At 34.9% G+C, this 22,445-nt stretch overlaps 1 protein-coding gene across 1 annotated transcript; it reads left to right on the top strand.

Annotated features, from left to right (window-relative positions):
* The first annotated feature begins 1,499 nt into the window (after nt 1–1,499).
* On the top strand, nt 1,500–19,551 carry LOC123663324. The gene is made up of 6 exons (XM_045598014.1): nt 1,500–1,629; nt 4,703–4,856; nt 4,997–5,155; nt 6,484–6,577; nt 11,740–11,956; nt 19,354–19,551. The coding sequence occupies exons 1-6, from the start codon at nt 1,500–1,502 to the stop codon at nt 19,503–19,505; spliced, it is 906 nt and encodes a 301-aa protein (XP_045453970.1). The 3' UTR covers nt 19,506–19,551.
* The last annotated feature ends 2,894 nt before the right edge of the window (nt 19,552–22,445 follow it).

Raw genomic sequence — 22,445 nt, forward strand, 5'->3', positions numbered from 1 at the left:
TTTTCAATCCTACGGTTATGTTGTAAATGCGAATGTGTGTGATGACGGATGGCCGGAGATCCAGAATACACATGTCCTATATTTTATCTCGACATTCCTCCTAATTGGAACTCACGCGGGTGAAACTATTACGCTACAGCCTGTAATATCCCACTGCTGGGCATAGGCCTCATTCCCTAAGGAGGAAAAGGATCAGAGCTTAGTCCTTCAAAGCGGATTTTCGGATATATTCCCTACTATGAGTGACGATCGCTATCAGGTGTACATGATAACAACCGGGACAGACGGCTTAACGTCCTTTACGAGGCACGATAGAGAGACCCACATGGACTGCACAAACATTCCAAACATTCCACTGCTGGGCATATGCTGCTAGACGTGATCTCCAAGACATGGCGGGGACACCCAAAAGGACAGACTTCTGAACCGGAAAAAATATTTGTACAAATATCCATCCCGAGCGGGAATCGAACCCGCAAAACTGCCGGTGTTTAGACGCCTACTCGCACCACCAGAACGTTCGTTTTGGATATTTGGAAAATGTTTTCATTCCTACATAAAATAAAATTATACAAATTGCTTCTTTGAACTTGTTTGATGTTACTTTTACAAATTATGAAGATATTTATTTTTGTAAATTTGATGATATGTTGAAAAATCCTACTTATGAAAAGTAAAGAAGTTATATTAAACTTAAAAAAAGAAAATAAAACACATTAACACTTAAATTAATATTAGCTATATAAGTATAACAGTCGGCTGTTATCTATAACACAGGAATTAAGTTGCTTATCGTCGGAATAGACGACCGTGTGTGTGTCAAAACATATAAAAAACTAGCTGACCTGGCAAACTTCGTATCGCCTTATTTTTTTTCTTAAATATAATAATTACATATATCAAAACAAAATATACCCTATCTTTCAAGTTGGATCAAACTGCACACGGTGTGCAAATTTGATTAAAATCGGTTAAGTAGTTTAAGAGTTCATCGCGGACAAACATTGTGACACGAGATTTATATATATTAAGATAAAAAAAATAAATAAATAAACAGTCTCTAATATTTTGACCTTCAATCGAACGTATAAATATGAATGTTTATATCATATTTATGTATATTGTTAAGTTAAGATGACTCAGTAAATATAAGACTGGCATCGACATCAGACGGTCTTTAAAATTATTAATTTCCTCATTAATAAAGATAAAAACATTGAAAAGTAACGGCGAGTTGGAAAGATACTTTGAAGTGTACTTATCCCTATATGCGTAGTTTTTCAGCGTTACGTACCAAGATTCTACACAATCACCAATAAAATCATCCACAAGTTGTGAAAGTTAAATAAATATTTATTTATTATTTTATTAAGGTAAAGTTTAAACGAAATAGAAAGTAAATATCTTACTTTAATTTCGGTATTTCTTTATTTTTTTTTCTTGTGTGTGTGTGTGTTTGTAATAATATAGGCAAATAGTTTTTGGACAGTTATCATAAGATGCCGGTCGTAGAAGCATTTCCAGTAGAGAAGGAGTACGAGAAGAATTCGGATATATCTCCAGAGGACATCAGAAAGCTGCGGGAGTGGCTGAAGACGCAGCCTCACATGCCAGAAGAGTACATAACAGGTAAAATATAAGATGATTACTGAGTGTAAATGTTAAACATACTTTGTCCACCTTTTTATCTGATACGTTTTCACGCCCTCGCAACCTTGAGATCACCATCGAAACACTGTGTTTGTGGGAACATCGTATAATCTACGCAGTTTCCACAGTGGATCTGTTCCATTTTCCACAGTTATTTTCCGTTAGACCAACGCGGCGTTTACACACCAAATCCACGGTGAGAACACAGAGCAATTACAATAAATGCACGTTAATCCGTCAGTGATAACAGTATATGTCTATAGCAATTATTAATTTGGAAAAAATCAAATGTATAGAATATCTGATTTGATAATTAAAATTAAATTAATTATTGGGACTTACCTATAAGAGTTTAAGATATAGGTTATATTTATGATGTCTAACAATTTCTGTTAAAATAAATAAAAATTTCTTGAATTATTCATATTATAATTTGATTTATTTCAACTTTACGTCGATTATTATTAAAATTAATGTATTTTTTAACTAAATATAATATAAATTTATAATTACGGAACGATTATATCAACACTTGATGGATGAAGAACATTGTAACGAATGAAACAATGTTTTCGAACTATACTTATATCAAAATACTGAGGAAAAGGGTAAAAAGGTATCTTTCAATCTGGGAAACGTATTTATATGACCAATAAAACGATTTTTAAATGTCAAAAAATAATAATAGATAATCCAGATATCTGCTAAAAATATTGTATTTTCAGTTACGAAAAAATAAAAGCAATAATAATGGTCTTCTTTGAACACAGTAACATTCTAATAAGAAATACCATTTTTCATCAAATTTCAACATCACAGCGGCTTGTTGATAAACAACATTATTCAACATTGTTCATACAATGTTTTTAAACTGAAACAACCGTATTCTTAATTATTATAACGAACAAAATCAGCTTTCTGTTTATGGTCAAGTTCATACTATAGAACGCAAAAAATAATAGTAGAAAATTTTACTTCATCATACATTCACTTGGCCATTTTTAACCGACTTCCAAAAAAAGGAGGAGGTTCTCCTTATGCGACTGTATTTTTTTTCTTATGTATGTTACATCAGAACTTTTGACTGGGTGGACCGATTTCGACAATTTTTTTTAATCGAAAGGTGGTGTATGTCAATTGGTCCCATTTAAATTTATTTGAGATCTAACAACTACTTTTCGAGTTATATCTAATAATGCGTTTTTACTTGACGCTTTTTTCGTCGACCTACGTTGTATTATGCCGCATAACTTTCTACTAGATGTACTGATTTTGATAATTCTTTTTTTGTTGGAAAGAAGATATCCTTAGCTTAGTACCATGATAAGGAAACCAGGATCTGATAATGGGATCCCAGAGAAATCGAGGGAACTTCTTGAAAATCCGCAATAACTTTTTACTGGGTGTACCGATTTTAATAATTTTTAATTTAATCGAAAGCTGTTGTTTGTCCTGTGGTCACATATAAATTTCATTGAGATCTGATAACCACTTCTTGAGTAATCTTTGATAACGCGCAGTTACTTGAGTATTTTTTCGTCGGTCTACGTTGTATTACTCGTCGATGTAATTGAAGTCGGTTTTTTTTCGTTTGCGAGCAACCACAATTATTTAAATCTATGTTACCTCAGAGCTTTTAACTGGATGGAACGATTTCAATGATATTTGTTTTAATCGAAAGGTGGTGCGTGCCATTTATCTATCGATCTAAGTACTCTAACGTAGCGAGCTACATTATCCACTAGAGGGCAGTAGCAGTTTATTTTTTGATCTAGTGGTCTTATTGAAATTTGATCGAAATCTGATGGCAACTTTTTAAGTAATCTTTGATAATGCAGATTTATTAACTATTTTGCGTCTACTTACGTTGTATTACTTGTCGATTGCGAGTTGCAAATTCTTATTTATTCACATAAAATTTTCGATGATCGTTTTGCTAACATTCAAGAAAATTTCTTTCCCCATGTTATATTTATACTAGAATACTTCGATACGCGACCGCTAAATATTAAAATTAAATTCCAATTTTTACAGGCGTCCATTTTCGGTACTTTGAGGATATTTCTATGCGACCTTAAAATGAATAGCCCTCGTCGATTTTTATGAATCAGCCTAATCTAATACTATTAAACGAGCAATTCTCGTATATAATATATATATATATATATATATATATTCAGATTCAGATTATATATATATATATATATATATATATATATATATATATATATATATATATATACATATAATCTGAATCTCAGAAACGGCTTCAACGATTTTCATGAAATTTAGTCAGTCAGTCAGTTCAGCCTATTGCAGTCCACTGCTGGACATAGACCTCCCCAAGTTCGCGCTAGACATCCTGGTTTTCCGCAATCCTCATTCAGCCTACGCCGGCAATCTTACGTAGATCGTCGGTCCAACAAGCCGGAGGGTGTCCCACACTGCGTTTGCCAAGACACGGTCTCCACTCCAGGACCCGTCTGCTCCAACGGCCATCGGTCCTGCGACACAGATGACCAGCTCACTGCCACTTCAACTTGTTAATTCTGTAGGCTATGTCGAAATTTAGTATGCAGGGGACTTCAGGGGCGATAAATCGATATAACTAGGATTCATTTTTAGAAAATGTCGTTTTATTCCTGTTTTTAGGGAATGAAAAATGGCTAAAATATCGTTAGAATATGAAGGTAAATTTTGCAACTGTCAATAAAGTTGTAATAGGTCAGGTGGGAAGTCGGCTGGTCATTACCGACCGAGAAGACCACGGTTCAAATCCCCGTGTCTCCAGGCCGATTATTGTATTCCTTTTTTCTAATTGCACTCATGATTTTTTTATTTAAATAATCAGTTCATATATTTTATTATTATGTCGGTAAAATCGGAAAATATTATTCATATAATTAGTATATATATATGATTTCCATAAAACACGATTTACTAAAAATACCGAGCTAAGCTCATTAACCCAGGTACTATATAATAATTAGATACACTTAAATTTTAGTTGTTCACATTGATTATTATCAATAAATAGAGTTTTCTTTTTCAGATCTAGATCTCATATTACTTTTCTTCTGTTGCGAGAAGAGTGCTGAAGTCTCTAAGCAAGTTTTGGATCTCCACTACACGCTCAGAACTCATATTAATGCGTGGTTCCTGAACAGAGTAGCAGATGAGAAGATCATACAATGTATGAATTTAGTGTAAGTTTTTTAGAAATTCCTTTAGAAGTGCCAAAATCTCGTGTAAAGTTGAGGTCCAATAAAGCTGCTCTACATTTTGAACAAGGTAACTCAGACCAGTTCAAGTATGTAGACAAAATTAATAGCTTTTATTTTTGCAGCTTAGTAACACCTCTCCCAACATTCACAGCCGACGGTTACAAAGTGATATACGGTCGGTTATTAGACGCAGACCCTAAAAATTTCAACTTTAGTGATGTCGTTCGCTTAGTCGGAATGGTCTTCGATTTATACCAATATGCAGAAGGAACATGGCCAGGGTAAGCGAAAATGAATAAATCAGCAGAAGTAGGTGCTAGTTTTAAAAATATTCTAGTGTAGTTAAAATTAAAAAGAGAACTGAAGTTTCTACAAATCCAATAATCTATCATATTACTAACGCAAATTGATGGGCGTAAGTAAGGTTAGGTTTTGGATGGTAACTACAAAAAATAAATAGTTTCTTGTTTACCTACTTTTATTTGCGAGCTACTTTTATTGCAAGTTTGAGTTTTGTATCTGGGTTCAAAGTTTACAAGAGATGGAAAGTGTGAGAGTGATATTGAAAGAAGAGTGAATGCATGAAACAGGGTGAATGGAGCTTTGCACTCCTTTATGAGCAGTCGGAAGGTGTCTAACAAGGCTCGTTTGGCTGTGCATGAGGGGGTGTTGGTTCCGACTCTCATGTACGGAAGTGAAAGTTGGGTATGGCAGAAGAAACATGAAAGCAGAATAAATGCAGTTCAGATGAGAGCGTTAAGAAGTATGATAGGAGTTAAACTGACTGACAGGATAAGAAATATTGAGATAAGGAAACGTTGTGGTCTGAAAGAAGATGTAGTGACAAATATTGAGAAAGGTATGCTCAGATGGTTTGGTCATGTCGAGATAATGAGTGAAAAACGATTGACGAAAAAAGTGTATAAGGCGAGTGTGGATGGAAGGGTTGGAAAGGGTAGACATAGGCGGACGTTCCGAGACCAAATAAGGGACGTCTTGAAAAAAGGCCAGGTCAAGAGTACCCTAAACCGAAGAGAGACGACGAAGAGAGGATGTATGAAGGGAATAATGAAAGTGGACGAAGCGAAAGAAGTATGTAAGGATCGTAGCAAGTGGAAAGAAATGGTCTCTGCCTACCCCTACTTGAAAGAAGCGCGATTATATGTATGTATGTATGTATGTACTTGCGAGAGTGGTTCTCAAAAATAAGCCAATTGTTTCGACAACAACTGACGAAAATATTTTTATACGACTAGGGCGGTAAACAAATGTTAACAAAAACCATAAAATTGCGATGGCAACCGCGTTACTAATTCTACACCCGGCCCTCCGCACAAGCTCTTGCCACCTGACGTACCACATGAAGACAACACTACGTGAGGAGTGCTATTTAACTGCGTTCTTCTGTAAAGTTTAGGTACTTTCTCAGATAGGCTATTCCAGCTTTTAAGCAAGAGATTTCCTACTGTGCCATATCTTAATCAAACATAAGGGTAAAAGTATCACACGACAGATTTAGAATAAGAAATATATTCATAAATGGTAGTTAAATGTATTCAAAGAAATCTGCTAAGCTGATTTATAATAATAATAATATGTTTACTTTCAGACTCGTTGCTGTAATAGACATGGATTTTGCTAGTATGGGACATATAGCAAGGATCGATTTGTCGACATTAAAACAGCTTGTAATCTTCCACCAGGTAATATATATTAGATTCCAAATACTTTTTTTTTGTGTTACAAATGTGTTTGTGTTCAAATTAATTTTAGATGAATTCTATAACATTTTTAAACTTAAAACTTTCGATATAAATGTTAACTTAAAATTTAGTGAATGGGCCTCTGAAGGTATTTATAAGAGTACAAATAGGTTGTACGAACTGTACAGTATGAAGCAATGAAAGCAGGAGACTAGATTTTTGAATTATGTCAAAGAATATTCTAAAACTTTTAAAGCTGTTTGTATGGCTGCTAAATCAAAATATATCAAAGATAAAATTATTAATTCTGATGATAAAATTAAATGCACGTGGAATACAATTAATAGTATCTATGGGAAACATAATAAGCAAACTATACCAATTGAATTAAATATAAACGGTGCTGTTGTTGCTCGGATGACAAGTTGGCAAACGTCTTTGAAGCCTTTTTCGATAAAATACCCATTGACTTAACTTCTCGACTGAATTCATCTTCAACTGATTCTACCCAACTTCTTAAAAATAACGTAAGCAAATGTAATGTTGATTTTTCATTCTCGCAAGTTGATTCTTTAGATATTCTAAAAGCTTTTAATAGTCTTAATATTAAAAAATTTAAATGATCTGTGGGGCATTTTAGTTCAATTAATTAGTTCTATCATTGATGACCTCGCTCTGTACTTAGCTTTAACTTTTAACAATGCTATTAAAGTATTACTTAGTACTTTTCCAGATTTGCTAAAGTGTAGTAAAGTTTTTCCACTATTTAAAAAGGGAAGTCGAAGTGATCTCGGTAATTATAGACCCATTTCAATCCTACCGTCCTTATGTAAAACATTTGAAAAAGTTATACTAAATCACCTTCTTTTCCATTTTAAAGTTAATGGAATTTTTCACAGTGAACAATATGGTTTCACTAGAAGTCGTCTACGACAGATGCTGGTGTGGCACTTCTAAAACATATATATATGACGCTTGGGAGAAATCACAAAATGCTATTGGTATATTATGTGACCTATCAAAGACATTCGAATGCGTGGACCACGGGATTTTATCAAGTAAACTTGAGTATTACGGCGTTAATGGTAAAGCTCTTAATCTTATTGCTTCATATCTATCTAATAGAATTCGAGTTGAATTCTATTAGATAGATATGAAGCAATAAACACGAGAAGAAATAACAAAATTGTAACTCCAATTTCCGACTGCGCAAAGTAAACGTATCCTTTCTGGGTCATGGTATTCGCATGTATAATAAAATCCCACAAACGATATTGGAATTTTCTCAACATAAATTTAAAGTTTTTATTAAAAAATAACAATAGATAAAGCTTATTATTGGGTGCAGGATTACATAGTTGATAAAGATGTGTGGACTTAGTGGCGCTGTATTTTATGCAACATGTTACTAATTTTTTACTAAAACACAGTTTATATATTATTTTTCTAAAGAGTAACTGCGGAGTTTCTTGCCGATTCTTCTCTGCAGAATCTACATTCCGAATCGGTGGTAGCTTTACTTCTACAAATATAATAATTAATTTTTAAAGTTTTAATTTGTAAAATGACGATTCGAAAGTAGTCTTGGAGCCTATTTGAATAAAGCTGTTTTAGATTTTGCTTGATTTTGATTTTGAAAGTTTCAAAGAAGCGTACGATCCGCCAGGTGGTAAGTAGATACCGTAGCCTATGAACGCCTGGAATACCAAAAGCATTGCTAGCGTGTTGTTGACCCTAACCTCGACCCTTACTAGGAGCTCTGGTTACTCACCATAGGAACACAACACGACTTTAAAGCAGTATTCAGTATGTAGTATTTATTTATTTACAGTTTATTGTAGGCCATAACCACATCTTACTCATTAAACATATTTTAAGACAGTTACAGACTCTGAAGTACAATATGTACAATTTTATTTTTGTGTTACCCACACATAAGGAATTCTAACATTTTTGAATATCAAAAATTGACCGCTCCAGCGGGGTTCGAACCCGCGTCTCCGACTGACCGTGTCGGCGCTCTAGCCAATTAAGCTATGGAACGATGTACCCGCTAGAGCGAAATTTTTGATCGAGCATGATTTGATTTGAGCATGGTCTCGTCTCCTGTCAAAGATTTTCATTGTAATATGAAACTTTGAATAGTTACGGGTCTCTGTAAAGAACTCACTATAGACGGCGCCACGGTTCGCTTAAACCGAAAATAAAAATCATCATATATTTCCAATTTTGAGAACAAATATGTACCTGTAAAATATTACAGTTTATTCGTTCTTTGCTGCCGCTTAAAAATAATCCTACTTTCAACTCGAACTGATATAAAATTAATACAATTGTGTCGTCATATGGTGAATATACAAACATAATGAAATTAAAAAAAAAAAATTAAAACGTCTACATTTTTAAAAACTAACAATAAGTCAATCATCATGGTTCAGGTTTTTATAAAAAAATTAACGTTATGTCCCTAATGTAGGCTGTTAGGCAAAAATCCAGAGAATAGATCTGGGTACTCTTTTAAACCTCAAACTCATCTACCAAAAAAGGAAAAGATATGACAACAAAATTATTAGGACAAACATAAGACAGCCAATCGCGTGTCGGGAAATCAACATGTACCACCTGCTGACAATTTTAATAATTATTTATCTTAAACAAAATACAAAACTTTATGAAATAGTTAGCCTAAATTTGAACCCACTTGGGTCATTCTGTCCGTGTAAAGTATAATAAAAAAAAAAAAAAAAAAAAACATTTTAGTGCATTTAAATAAAAGCTTTTTTAAAAATGTTTTATCATCATCATCATTTCAGCCTATCGCAGTCCACTGCTGGATAGGCCTCCCCAAGTTCGGGCCAGACATCCCAGTTTTCCGCAATTCGCATCCAGCCTACACCGGCAATCTTACGTAGATAGTCGGTCCAACGGGCCGGAGGACGTCCCACACTGCGTTTGCCAAGACGCGGTCTTCACTCCAGGACCCGTCTACTCCAACGGCCATCGGTCCTGCGACACAGATGACTAGCCCACTGCCACTTCAACTTGCTAATTCTGTAGGCTACGTTGGTTACTTTCGTTCTCTCGCGGATAGTCTTATTTTTAATCCTATCTTTGAGAGAAACTCCAAGCATAGCCCGTTCCATTGCACGTTGAGCGATTTTAAGCTTGTGGACCAGTCCCTTCGTCAGTGTCCACGTCTCGGCTGCGTATGTTAACACAGGCAGGACGCATTGATCGAACACTTTTGTCTTCAAGCATTGCGGAATCTTCGAAGTGAAGACTCGACGAAGCCTGCCAAACGCCGCCCAGCCCAACCGAATCCTCCTGTCGGCCTCCTTCTTGAAGTTGTTGCGGCCTAGTTGGATTGTATGGCCTAAATATAATCCTGAACTACTTCAAGAAGGGTACCATCAACCGATACCGGTCTTAGTATGATTTGGTTGTTAAACATAACTTTCGTCTTATCCAAGTTCATACAGAGACCGACACGTCGGGAGGATTCGTTAAGGCCGGCCAGCATTTGGCCTAACTCATCCAGCTTCTCTGCAAAGATGACAATATCGTCGGCGAAACGAAGGTGAGAGATAAATTCACCGTTGATGCTAATGCCTCTTTCCCCCCAATCTAAGGTCTTAAAGATATCCTCTAGCGCAGTGGTAAACAGTTTCGGATATATTACATCTCCCTGTCTTACCCCACGCCGGAGGGAAACAGGTCTTGTTCTCTGGTCCTTCACATGAACGGTCATCGTCGCCGCATCGTACATACTTTTTAGTACCTCGATCTATCGCCAGTCGATATGGCCTCTCTGCAGAGAGTCTAGGACCGCCCAGGTCTCGACAGAGTCGAAGGCTTTCTCGTAGTCCACAAATGTCATACACAGCGGTTGATTATATTCTTCTGTTTTTTGAATAATCTGCCGAACAGTATGGATGTGGTCTACGGTGCTGTAGCCATTTCGAAACCCAGCCTGCTCCGGTGGTTGGAATTCGTCGAGTCTTCTGGCGAGACGATTCGTAACAACCCTCGAAAACAGCTTATAGACGTGGCTCAGAAGTGAGATCGGTCTGTAATTCTTCAACAGACTTATCGCCTTTCTTAAAGAACAGCACCACCACACTCCTGGACCACGCCTCCAGCGTGGTACCTCGGTGGATGACGGTGTTAAAGAATCTTGCCAAGGGTTTTAGGATAGGTCGCCCTGCGGCTTTAAGGAGCTCAGTGGTAACTCCGTCATCCCCCGGGGCCCTTCCGTTTTTAAGCTGCCCGAGCGCTGCACTAATCTCATCCTCTTCGAAGTCCGGGATATACTCCGAATAATGGCGCAACAATGGTGCCCGTGGATCTTCGGTATCCCAAGTCTCAGGCTTGCGTGCACTCGACGAGTACAGCTGTCCATAAAAATTCTCAACCTCTTCTCGGATCTGAGGGTGAGAGCAGATGGTTCTGCCATTCGCTGTTTTGAGCTTCGCAAGAAGGCTTCTCCACAATGGTCTTTGGAAAACTTTAGGCCCCCTATTCTCCTCATTCAGAGTAAAAATGTTATTTTACTTTTTAGTTATCACTGTTTAGGTTTCTTAATCTGAATTTCTTAGTCTGTCATCGTCATCACACTCTTTTTGAAAAAAAGCATAAACAATTTAGTCCGCTATCTTTAGAAGTCCGCCATATTGGATTTAGAGTAATGTCACTTTTTTTTCGAGTTACTCTACGCACGCCCTTTCATTTGGCACTAATATTGTAGGAGTGCATTAAAAATAACAAGTGCGCCATCTTTGAAAGTTTGCTATATTGGATTTAGAGTGACGTCACTTCATGTATCGGGCTATTCTCACCAAGCCTTTTCATTTAATATCCATATTGTAAGAGTGCTTTAAAAATATTTACTCCGGCGCCTTGGATTTGGACGCCATGTTGGATTTAGAATGACGTCACATAGCTAAAGATGCATTGTCATCTAAACTAAGCGTTTTTGTCATGCAAACTATTTTTTTTTCTCAATTTAGCCACTATTGTGTACATACATATATTGTGTACAACATAAGCTAATATTTCTGACAATTGACTAAGTGTTTAGTATACGAAAAGTTTTGGTTACACAACATTTAAATGACAAGTAAAACAAGTAAAAAATTAATAAACATGGCTTAATGCTATTTCAGGAATGCATGTTTACTAGATTGAAAGAAGTGCACTTTGTAAACGCTCCTTACTTCATGGATCGATTGATGTCATTAGTGAGATTGTTCGCGAAGAAGTCGTTACTGGACATGATCAAAATTCATGAGCGAGGGTCAGAGTCCATTTACGAATACGTGCCGAAAAGTGCATTCCCGAAAGAGTTAGGAGGAAACTATAAGGATAACATTACTTTAAGAGGTAAATCGTTTTAGATATTACTTATAAATTTTCACACACATTTGGACTTGGAGGACGGTATTTTTTTTTGTCACTAGGTCGGCAAACAAGCGTACGGCTCACCTGACGGTAAGCGATTACCGTAGCTTATAGACGCCTGCAACACCAGAAGCATCGAAAGCGCGTTACCGACGCAATCCCCAATCCCCCCAGGAGCTTTGGTCACCTTACTCACCAGCAGGAACACAATACTGCTTGAAAACAGTATTATTTTGCTGTGATCTTCTGTAAGGTCGAGGTACTACCTCAGTCGGGCTGCTCCATATTTTGAGCAGGAAATTCCTGCTGTGCCCTACTTCAGTTTTATTAGGTTATATTTATTTTATTAGGTTGGAAGGAAAGTTATGAGCGTTTATTTATTTATTTATGTTTATTAGGAAGACATACAGTTTGATATACATTAAAAATTAAATTTAAATGACATACATTTACCAGTTAAGTCTTCACATAATAATAGCACAAATAATAGCAATTAGTACATTAATAAAAAAGCATACTAATTTCAACTCTAAGGGTCTAAATTTAGATATATATTTTCTTATACCAAATTAAAATGCCAATAAAATATGATTGAAAACAAAAAAAAAAAAATGACAACAAAAAAAGTGACAGAATTCTAACAATATCAGATATTAAGATTACAATTAAAATTAATTAAAATTAAAATATCATCGAGAAATGACATTCATCGTGATAGATTTAAATCTATTTAAGTTAACATTAAACATGTCAATGTCACCAAACACATTGTGTCATGAGAGTTGCATGCACGATAAAGAAAAATATTCCGAGCATATTTCGTTCTAATTAAAGGTACAAAAAATTGTAATTTTTTACGAGCTTGTAAACGAGGACATCTCAAACTAATATTACTCAAAAGATAAGGGGTATCAACATAACCGGTTAGTATTTTATAAAGCAAATGCTCGTCCCTAACCATTCGACGGTCCTTTAAAGAGATCAGAGCGGATGGCTTCGCGAACAGGTAGTTAGTTTTAAAACGAATATGTTTGCTAAATTTCTTTTGAACATTCTCAATCCTATCAATGTATACATTGTATATTGGGTTCCACACAGTTGAAGCATATTCGAAAACTGAGCGGACGTAGGCATTGTACAAAGTAAAGAGTGTGGCACTGTTACGAAAATCTTTTCCAATCCTAAGAATAAACCCCAGCATTCGAAACGCCCTGCCAACAATGTAGTCAATATGACAGTTAAATAAAAGTTTACAGTCAAGGTACACTCCCAGGTCTCTCACCTCAGTAACCCTCTTGATTGGTTCATTGTTAAAACAGTAATTGTACTCCACTGTATTACGTTTACGCGAAAAAGTAATGACATTGCATTTTTCGATGTTCAAGATAAGACCATTGCACTGACAGTAATCAAATAAACGGTTCAAATCATCCTGCAACAATGCACAATCAATAGGTGTATTAATTGGTTTAAAAATTTTCATGTCGTCAGCATATAATAATATTTCCGAGTTCTTAAATACCTTATTTATGTTATTTATGAATAGATTAAAAAGTAGAGGGCCGAGATGAGAACCCTGAGGCACACCTGAGGTAACGGGTACAAAAGATGAGCAAAAGCCTTTAACTGTCACAGCCTGACTCCGCTCCCTAAGATACGAAATCATCCAACGTAGGAGATCGCCATGTATACCAACTTCTACAAGCCTACGAATTAATAAATAATGCGAAATTTTATCAAATGCTTTTGAGAAGTCGGTATACACGACGTCAACCTGACAACCACTATCCATATGAGACAATATTCGGTGTAAAATTCATTCAAATTAGACTCTGTAGATTTTTTATTCATAAAACCGTGTTGCTGTTCAATAATTATAGGCATAAAAATTGGAAAAATGCTGTCATATATAATTTTTTCAAATAATTTAGCGATAACACACAATTTAGAAATAGGTCTGTAATTCTGAATATTATGTTTATTACCAGACTTAAAAACGGGCACCACAAATGACTGTTTCCATAACAGCGGCATAACTCCGGTTTTCAGGGACTTATCAAAAAGCAGAGATATTGGAAGCGCAAGACTGTCACTACACATTTTTAGAAAATATGGAGGTATAAGGTCAGGGCCACAACCCTTATTAACGTCAAGTTTCCTTAAATATCTTGATACAATCCCACGCGATATATCGACAGTTCCAATTGAAACACTATCGTGACAATTTTGAGACGTGTTAAAGTTATTTACATCGTAATCTGTGTTGGGCGTATTAGATCGAAAAACTGATTTAAAATAATTGTTGAAAAGAGAACTAATCTCTATACCATTTGACGCAGACAAATGATCCAAAAACATCGTGCCAGGTAATTCATTACAGCTTTTTTTAGACTTTACGAATGACCAAAAATGTTTACTGTGTCGTAATATTTTTTCTTCTGAGTTATTAATATAAGAATCATAGCAGTATACTTGTGCCCTTTTTTGTCTATCCCTTAATAATCTGAAAGTATCATAATCACTAATCCTTCCGTAGATTTTCCACTTTCTGTGATATTTGAGTTTTTCCCTAACAATTTTAATTAAAGCGCTCGAATACCAACACGGATAATGTCTACTATCTGCCACGACCCTAACGGGAACCCATTCGGATATGATTTCATTAATGGTTTGATAAAAGACAGTAACAGACGTATCGATATCGAGGCCCGACAGTAACTCATACCAATTAATATTATCAATAATCCCGTTAACAATATTGTAATCAACGGCACGATATAGTCGCACAGTCCTTGATTTAGAAGAAAGGGTTTGTTGGTTAAAAGCATTGAGACATACCTCTATTGCCGGATGATGGCTATCCTCGAGGACAAGCACACAAATCGATTTAGAAGTTACACAGTGGCAGCTACAAATAATTAAATCCAGATACCTATGATTTACATTTGGAATACAATTATATTGATTCAGACCTGTAAAACTTAGAAAATTAAATAATGTATAGACGAGATTTTTATCTAAATTAGAATTATCCAAACACATAACAGAGTCATTAGAATACCATTTAGCTACGGAAATGTTAAAATCACCCGCTATAAAATAATCTTCTTCGGGGCAGTTAATCACGTCATTTGAAATAATTTCGAAACACCCGCACAGTGCCTCAAAATGCAACTGACAATGAGGAAAATAACAAGTATAAATGTTTAAAAAATGCAATCTTCGTTCACGACTAAGTTTTATTTTCACTTTGATAACCTCAGCGACTGCACCGATAATAGGTATAGCTGTAACAGAATCTACAAAAAAGTCCCGCCTGACGGCTATTAAAACACCACCACCTAAAGTGTTTCCACGTACCTTATAATCCCTATCGCATCTGTAGACACAATATCGAGAGTCAAACAATTCCTCGTTAAAAATGCCCTCCAGTAGCCATGTTTCTGTCAGACATATAATTCCAAAATCTGTTTTAAGTAGGTTTCGAAAAAATAAATTGGTTTTAGAACGTAAGCCACGAACATTCTGATAATAAATAGAGATATTATCATCCATTTCCGTAGAAAACACATTCACAGTTCAGTAATACTAAAGTATAAAGACGATCCAAATGCAACTCAAGAAACACAACAGAAAAGTCAAAGCAATTAGCAAACACAAAACAATCACAAGTCAAGATGTCCTCGCTACCTACAATATTAGTTATACAATAGGGTGACAATTCAATTAGTAATAAATTTATTTTTACAAAATGAATATATATAAAATAAAAAAATAAAAAATAATAATGAAAGAATAAAAAATAATAATGAAATAATAAAAAATAATCAGAGGAAGGTATAACGACATTCACACAATTTTTTTCAAATCGCTGTTGCTTAATATATGTAATACTGGACTGGTATCTGTACGTCGGACCATAATAGTACAATTCTTTATCCAAACATAGGAAAAATTTTTCTCTTTGGCCAACTTTTTAGCTTCCTGCAGAAGAGCTTTGTTAGAACGTGTCAGGTGTTCTTTAAAGTACACATTAGAGCTATTACCAGCAAAACCAATATCACTACATTGGAGTTTTATTCTTTTAGCTAAAGCCAAGAAGTCATCCTTCTTCCAACGTGACAGGAACTTAATAACTATAGGTTTAATAAGCCGATTTCCGCTTTTACTATGAGCAACTCTGGTAACAAAATCAATATCTGTAGAAAATCAATATCTGTTGTAAATAAAAAACAAAATTTTAAAAATATTTTTTACTAAGATTTAGTCTTGTTCATAATTTGTTATCTACAACCCATTGCCAACGTTTAGGTAAATCGTGGATGCCTTTAGCATAGAAACTTTGGGGCTGCGATTCAAAAAACTTTTGAATGAACTCTGACAACTCTACTCTGTTATCAAATTTTTTGCCTTGAATGTGATTAATAAGTGATTACTAAGAGATCGAAACAAATGAAAGTCGGTTGGTGCTAAGTCTGGAGAATAAGGAGGATGTGGCAGTAACTCCCATTTAAAATCCAGTATTTCTGACGAGCGACTTTAGCAATGTGCGGCCGAGCATTGTCGTGAAGAAAGTATACTTTTGAATATTTACCGCGTTTTTTTGATATTACTGCATGAAGTCGGTCAAGCTGATTACAGTATATTGCAGAGTCTACTGTGGTATTTTCTGGTAATAGCTCCCAATAAATAATTCCTTGTGAATCCTACCACACAGACAATATTTTTTTTTGATGTGGATCCCTTTTAGGCGTCGGTACTGGTGTTTGACCCGGGCTTACTATTGTCTTTTGCGGGAATGGTTTACATATAAGACCCACTTCTCGTCTCCAGTAACCAGTTCGTTAAGCCAATGCTGGGTGCGACGCAAAGAAAGAAGACTCATACAGATGTTGACCCGTTGGTCTAACTGCGTGGATGTAAGTTCGTGTGGTATCCATACCCCTAATTTATTTCTTTTTTGCATTTGATGTAAATATTTTAATACTTGCGTATGACTACAACCAAGGTCTTCTGCCAAACAGCGTGAAGTAAGGCGGGGCTCTCTTTCAATTAATTCCCTTAAACGGTCTACGTTAATTTCAACTGGTCGTTCACTTCGAGGAAAATCTCTTAAATCATAGTTGTCGTTCCTAAAATTTTCAAAACAACGCCTTGCTGTCGCGTCAGAGACCGCATCTTTCCCTTCTGCATTGCGTATGTTTCGAGCGGCTACGGCTGCCGAATGACCCAAACGTTACTCATACAAAAGACAGTGCCGTACGTGCCCCTTCAACGCTTCCATTTTTTGAAAAATAACTGATAGTCCAATTATGAGTAACACATATTTATAAAGCTTACCCCCACTACATTGCACAATACACTCGAGGACATTTCTACATTGGTTCTAGAAAAAGAAAGAAATTTCAGAAAAAATCGCTCATTACATTCCTTCAAACCCAATATATTGTTCATATTTAAGAGTTTTACTTTCATATAGGTACGAGTACATATTACAACTGTTATTTATATTTGTGCTGAATACTCATTCCGTAAAACAGTATGAAACGATAAGCATGGGGTCGTCCATTAATTGTGATGTTTTTTAACAACTTTTTTAACCTCCAACCCCCCTTGGTGATATTTGGTGAGGTTTTAAGCTAACCTTTCCTTCCCAATCAGAAATCACGTATATTTTTTCTGCAACGTACCTATATTATAATTATCAGGATATTGTTTTTAAACAATGATATTACTAGCCCGTACACTTCTTTTTCCTATTCTTGATTACGTTGATGTCTGCTATTCTGACCTATCTGAAACTCTGAAAATTCATACTTGGTTTGAGAAAGTACGATCGTATATCAGATTATCGAGTACAGCTTTTCTGGCATAAAATAAGAGAACGCCGTAACTTACATCTGCTATCTTTTCTTTACTCTATCCTTTTCCATCTCACTACTCCCCCATACCTAAAAAAATCTTTTACTTTTCTTGGCTTGGACGTCCTTAGTACGCTAAACCTTATGTCAAAAACATTAAGTATCTATCGACATATCGTCTATAATAATTATTTGTATGATTATTATATATTATTTTTTGTAAATAATTATTTGTTAATGTATTATATATGTATGTAATTATTTTTTATGCATATTATAATGTAAATGTGTGTATTTCTACGTTTATGTATATGTGAATATATAAATATTAGTTCTCGGTGTATTTTATAAGCTGTATAGTGTATATATGAGTCTTATACATAGTATATTGTTGTAAATTGCATCGTGTGCCTGTTATATGACTAGACCATTAGCGCAGTTTGTAGTGACCCTGCTTTCTGCTCCGAGGCTTATGGGTTCGATTTCCACCCTGAGTCTGGCTGGGTGTAATATATATATTTATATATGTATTATTTATAAGTATGTTTATCGAAAATTAAGTTTCTTACTTTAGGAACAAACGACCGTGTGTGTATTGTGTAGATATTTATTTATTTAAGTTACAAATGTTTCGTTAAGAAATCCCTATCAGTGATAAGACCGCCTTTGCACTTTATTCAGTATGTTTTTTATCTTCTTTAGAATTTTCTTATAAGTGTGCAAGTATTTCTTAAAGTATAAATAAATAAATAAAATACATAATGTATAATCTGATTAAATTAAAAAAAAATAAGCATTGAGATACAAATTTCTAGACAGACGACTATTCGTGATAGAATTAATTTTGTTATGATTATGGAGAGTACAAGTTAAGAGAACCGTCTTGTGTGGGAAATTGGTTGAAAAAGGGACCTCCTTACTGACGGACACTTTTTCTTCTTCCCTCTATATACTTACAGTTACGGGACGTAATATTAATATAATATTGAAGTAAAGCTTCTTTACGCACGTTTGACTTTGGGAGTAAGCTGGTGAATGCGTGAGGAGAGAATTATAAATAGTGTAATCGGGTAAGGCGAACGCAGCGAGAGAAAGCACACATTTTCATTCTCTATTTCTCTGATAGCCAGTTACGTTTCATATATCTAAGCCACAGTGCAGGTCTATTGCAAAAGAAGTTTTACTTCAGTCATGTGGTCTATATTGCACAGTCGTTTTTAACCGACATCCAAAAAAGGAGGAGGTTCTCAATTCGATCGTATTTTTTTATGTATGTTACATCAGAACTTTTGACTGGGACTTTCACTGGCAAATAGATGATGTAATAAGGAGTAACTTAGGCTACTTTTATTTTAGAATTTTATTTATTTTATAACTCTGCGAACTGAATAATAACTTTTTTGTTAAATTTTACGCGGATGATATCGCTAGTGTCATATAAATCTAGAAAACCTGGTCCATTGTTTCAAGACAATTTTTTTTTAAATAAAAACATAAGCTACCATCATTTTTTTCCAGATGAAATGATACAACATTTGAAAGATAATAAGCAGTACTTCGAAGAAGAAGGTCGAAAGCGTGTAAATGAATCATTGCGTCTAAACGGGAAAACTAATGTTGAGGATTTGTTTGGTACACAGGGTAGTTTTAAGAAATTGGAGATTGATTGAGTTTCTAAATATATTTTTTTTAATAAAATTTTCCGTTTAAAAACTTGATAGTATTTTTATTTTCGGTAATTGGATCGCGAGTTCCAAAATATGATGTCCGCGTATTTACCGGTTGTTTTTTTAAAGGCAATACATAAAAATGCAACTGAATTGAGAATCTCATTATTTTTTGTAAGTTGGTTAAAAATAAATAGATCCTCCATCCAATTTTATATTGGCAGTAGTTATTTATATCTGGTAAAACAACATATGCGGTAAGCATAAAAACGTGCGGGTTAAGCTCTTTAATTACTAAAAATTAAAACGTGAATATATGACACGCGTTGGCGCACTGGTTTGCGCTGGCGGTTGCCGGTTCGATCCCCACACATGACAAACATTTATATTGGCCATACAGATGTTTGCCGTGGTCCGTGTGTTTGTGCAGTACTTGTGGGTCTCCCCACCGTGCCTCGGAGAGCAGGTTAAGCCGTCAGTCCCGGTTGTTATCATGTATACCAGAACACCTGATAGCGATCGTTACTCATAGTATATATCCGCTAGCCCGCATTGGAGTAGCGTGGTGGGTTAAGGTCCAGTCCTTCTCCTACATGGGGAACGAGGCCTATGCTCAGCAGTCGGATATTACATGCTGAAGTTTTTTTATATGAATAATGATTTCGAAGAACAGTAGGAAGGCACTTGAATAAAGTCATTTTAAATTTTGATTGTACACAATATATATTCTATTCTTTGAAATTTTATCGCACGAATACTAAAAATTTTCCCACGATTACCATGAATTTAACTATGAAATTATAGAATTTAACTTACATTCCAGGAACTTTTGGACCTCCCCTCGTAGTATACTTAACGCGTTTTTTTAAAGTTGAAAAATTATTGATACATTTTTTATAGATAATTATACAATTGTAGGCATATTGTTGATTTATCTTCTAATTTATCATTTGAGGTGTTTGAACCCGCGACTGAAAGCGCATTGTCGTTAAACGCTGTTGTTATAAATAAAGTATTTTTGTTTCTAATGAAGTACAAAAAGATCGGTACTTAACTACAAATCGAAAAAATGTTTATTTTGTTTGCACAGAATATTATTATTGGGACGCCTAAGCTATTTTTTTTTTGTCATATAATTATATTCAATGACACACTTGCATGTATAGCCGACCGATGGCGGGATATCCATCCAAATGCTGGCTTTGAAATACACAGGCCGAAGACGGGCAGCAGCGTCTTCGGTGCGACAAAGCCAGTACTGCGGTCACCAACCCGCCTGCCCAGCGTGGTGACTATGGGCAAAACACATGAGTTCACGTTATTTTTGGCGTAAACTTGTGGAGGCCTATGTCCAGCAGTGGACTGTATAGGCTGTAATGATTGCATGTATAGTTCTTGAAGAATTGGGGGCAGGTACATTTCCCCTTCATCTAAGAATTTGAACAAAATCTTGTTTTCACTTTCCAATGAGCAAAAAAAATGTAACTGTCGACTGTTCTCATCTTGATTTTTGAATTAGAGTTGTTCAGAGCGCAGTTCAAATCAAATAAAAGAATCAACCTAGCCTAACGAACTAATAGTCTGATCACACAATAACAATTGACTTGCAATATACCCGACTAAGGTATTTATCAAATTGCCTGAAATCCACACGGCGAGATTCATTATGTCGAGGTAATGTGAGAAGGAAGTTCAAGTTATAATTATGTATAACCCCCCTAACCTGCTTGTTATTATTTATAAAATGCTATTTATTGCTTGGTTTATGACATCTATAAGAAATAATGCTATACAAAAACATTGAAATTTAGGTAAATTATACCAATCAACTGTACACTTAGTATATTTGATATGAAAGTAGTTTTTTTTTGTACAAAATAATTTTGTTTCATATGTGAGGAACAAAGTAACCTGTTGATGCTATTTTTCGAAATATCTGTACCTGATGTTAGTTTTGACAAACAATTGGTTTACTTGCAAAAAGAGATTTCCTGTAAAAATGATAATTGATGCAAATATATTACTAGGTGACAAATTTTTGATACGCATTTAAAAATATCTCAAAAAGTTTCATTCCAAAATTTCGAATATTTATTGACCTGTGTGAATGTTCCATGTATTTCTGTAATTAAACAATAATAAAATAATATGGTGAGGTAAAAAGTATTGTGTATGATTATGCATATAAAATAAGACACTGTTTTTTTTCCAAGTTTTAATTAAAAACAAACACTGGCGTATCGAGTACATTGATCACGCTTCGCGACATAAATTATAAAAATAAATAAATTTGAAATTCGAACATCATCGTCATTGTCAGTTCGTCCATCCTACATATTATGACGAGACAGGTAAGCAATCAAAGAAGTGCTGCGCAAAATATACTTAATAAAACAATAACTTTAATGTAACAAATAAACTTTAATGTATGTAATAAACAAGATGATAAGGTGTAGTAATGGAAAACGTGTATTGATTTAGTGATTATTTAGTCAGCGAAGTAAGCAGTCGAAGTACGCCAAATATTGCAGCAATTTTGGTTAAAGACTAATAGAGCTATTAAAATTCTATTATATAATATATCACGTTCACATCACGTTATATGAGTCTGATAAAAATTAATTTGATGAAATCTGCGGAAATATTATAACCCAGCTTAAATGAAACCTATGTATTATGCGTATCATAATATATACATAAACTACAAAATAAGTCAATGACATACATCTCAGTATATTAGTTTTTTCAACTGTTTAAACTACTGGCATATGTGAATCAAATATTTTATTTTTGAGGTATACTAGATATATAGATAGTATATTAGAGTAAAGATCACAATAACATTATATTGTTTACATTTGACAAGCTAGAATCGTATTTTGGACTAAGTTTAGAAGTAAAAGTTGACTATTAAACATTATAAGATCTCGCAATACTTCCCTT

The sequence above is a fragment of the Melitaea cinxia genome, chromosome 20 (genome assembly GCF_905220565.1).
Source record: "Melitaea cinxia chromosome 20, ilMelCinx1.1, whole genome shotgun sequence".
NCBI lineage: Eukaryota > Metazoa > Arthropoda > Insecta > Lepidoptera > Nymphalidae > Melitaea > Melitaea cinxia.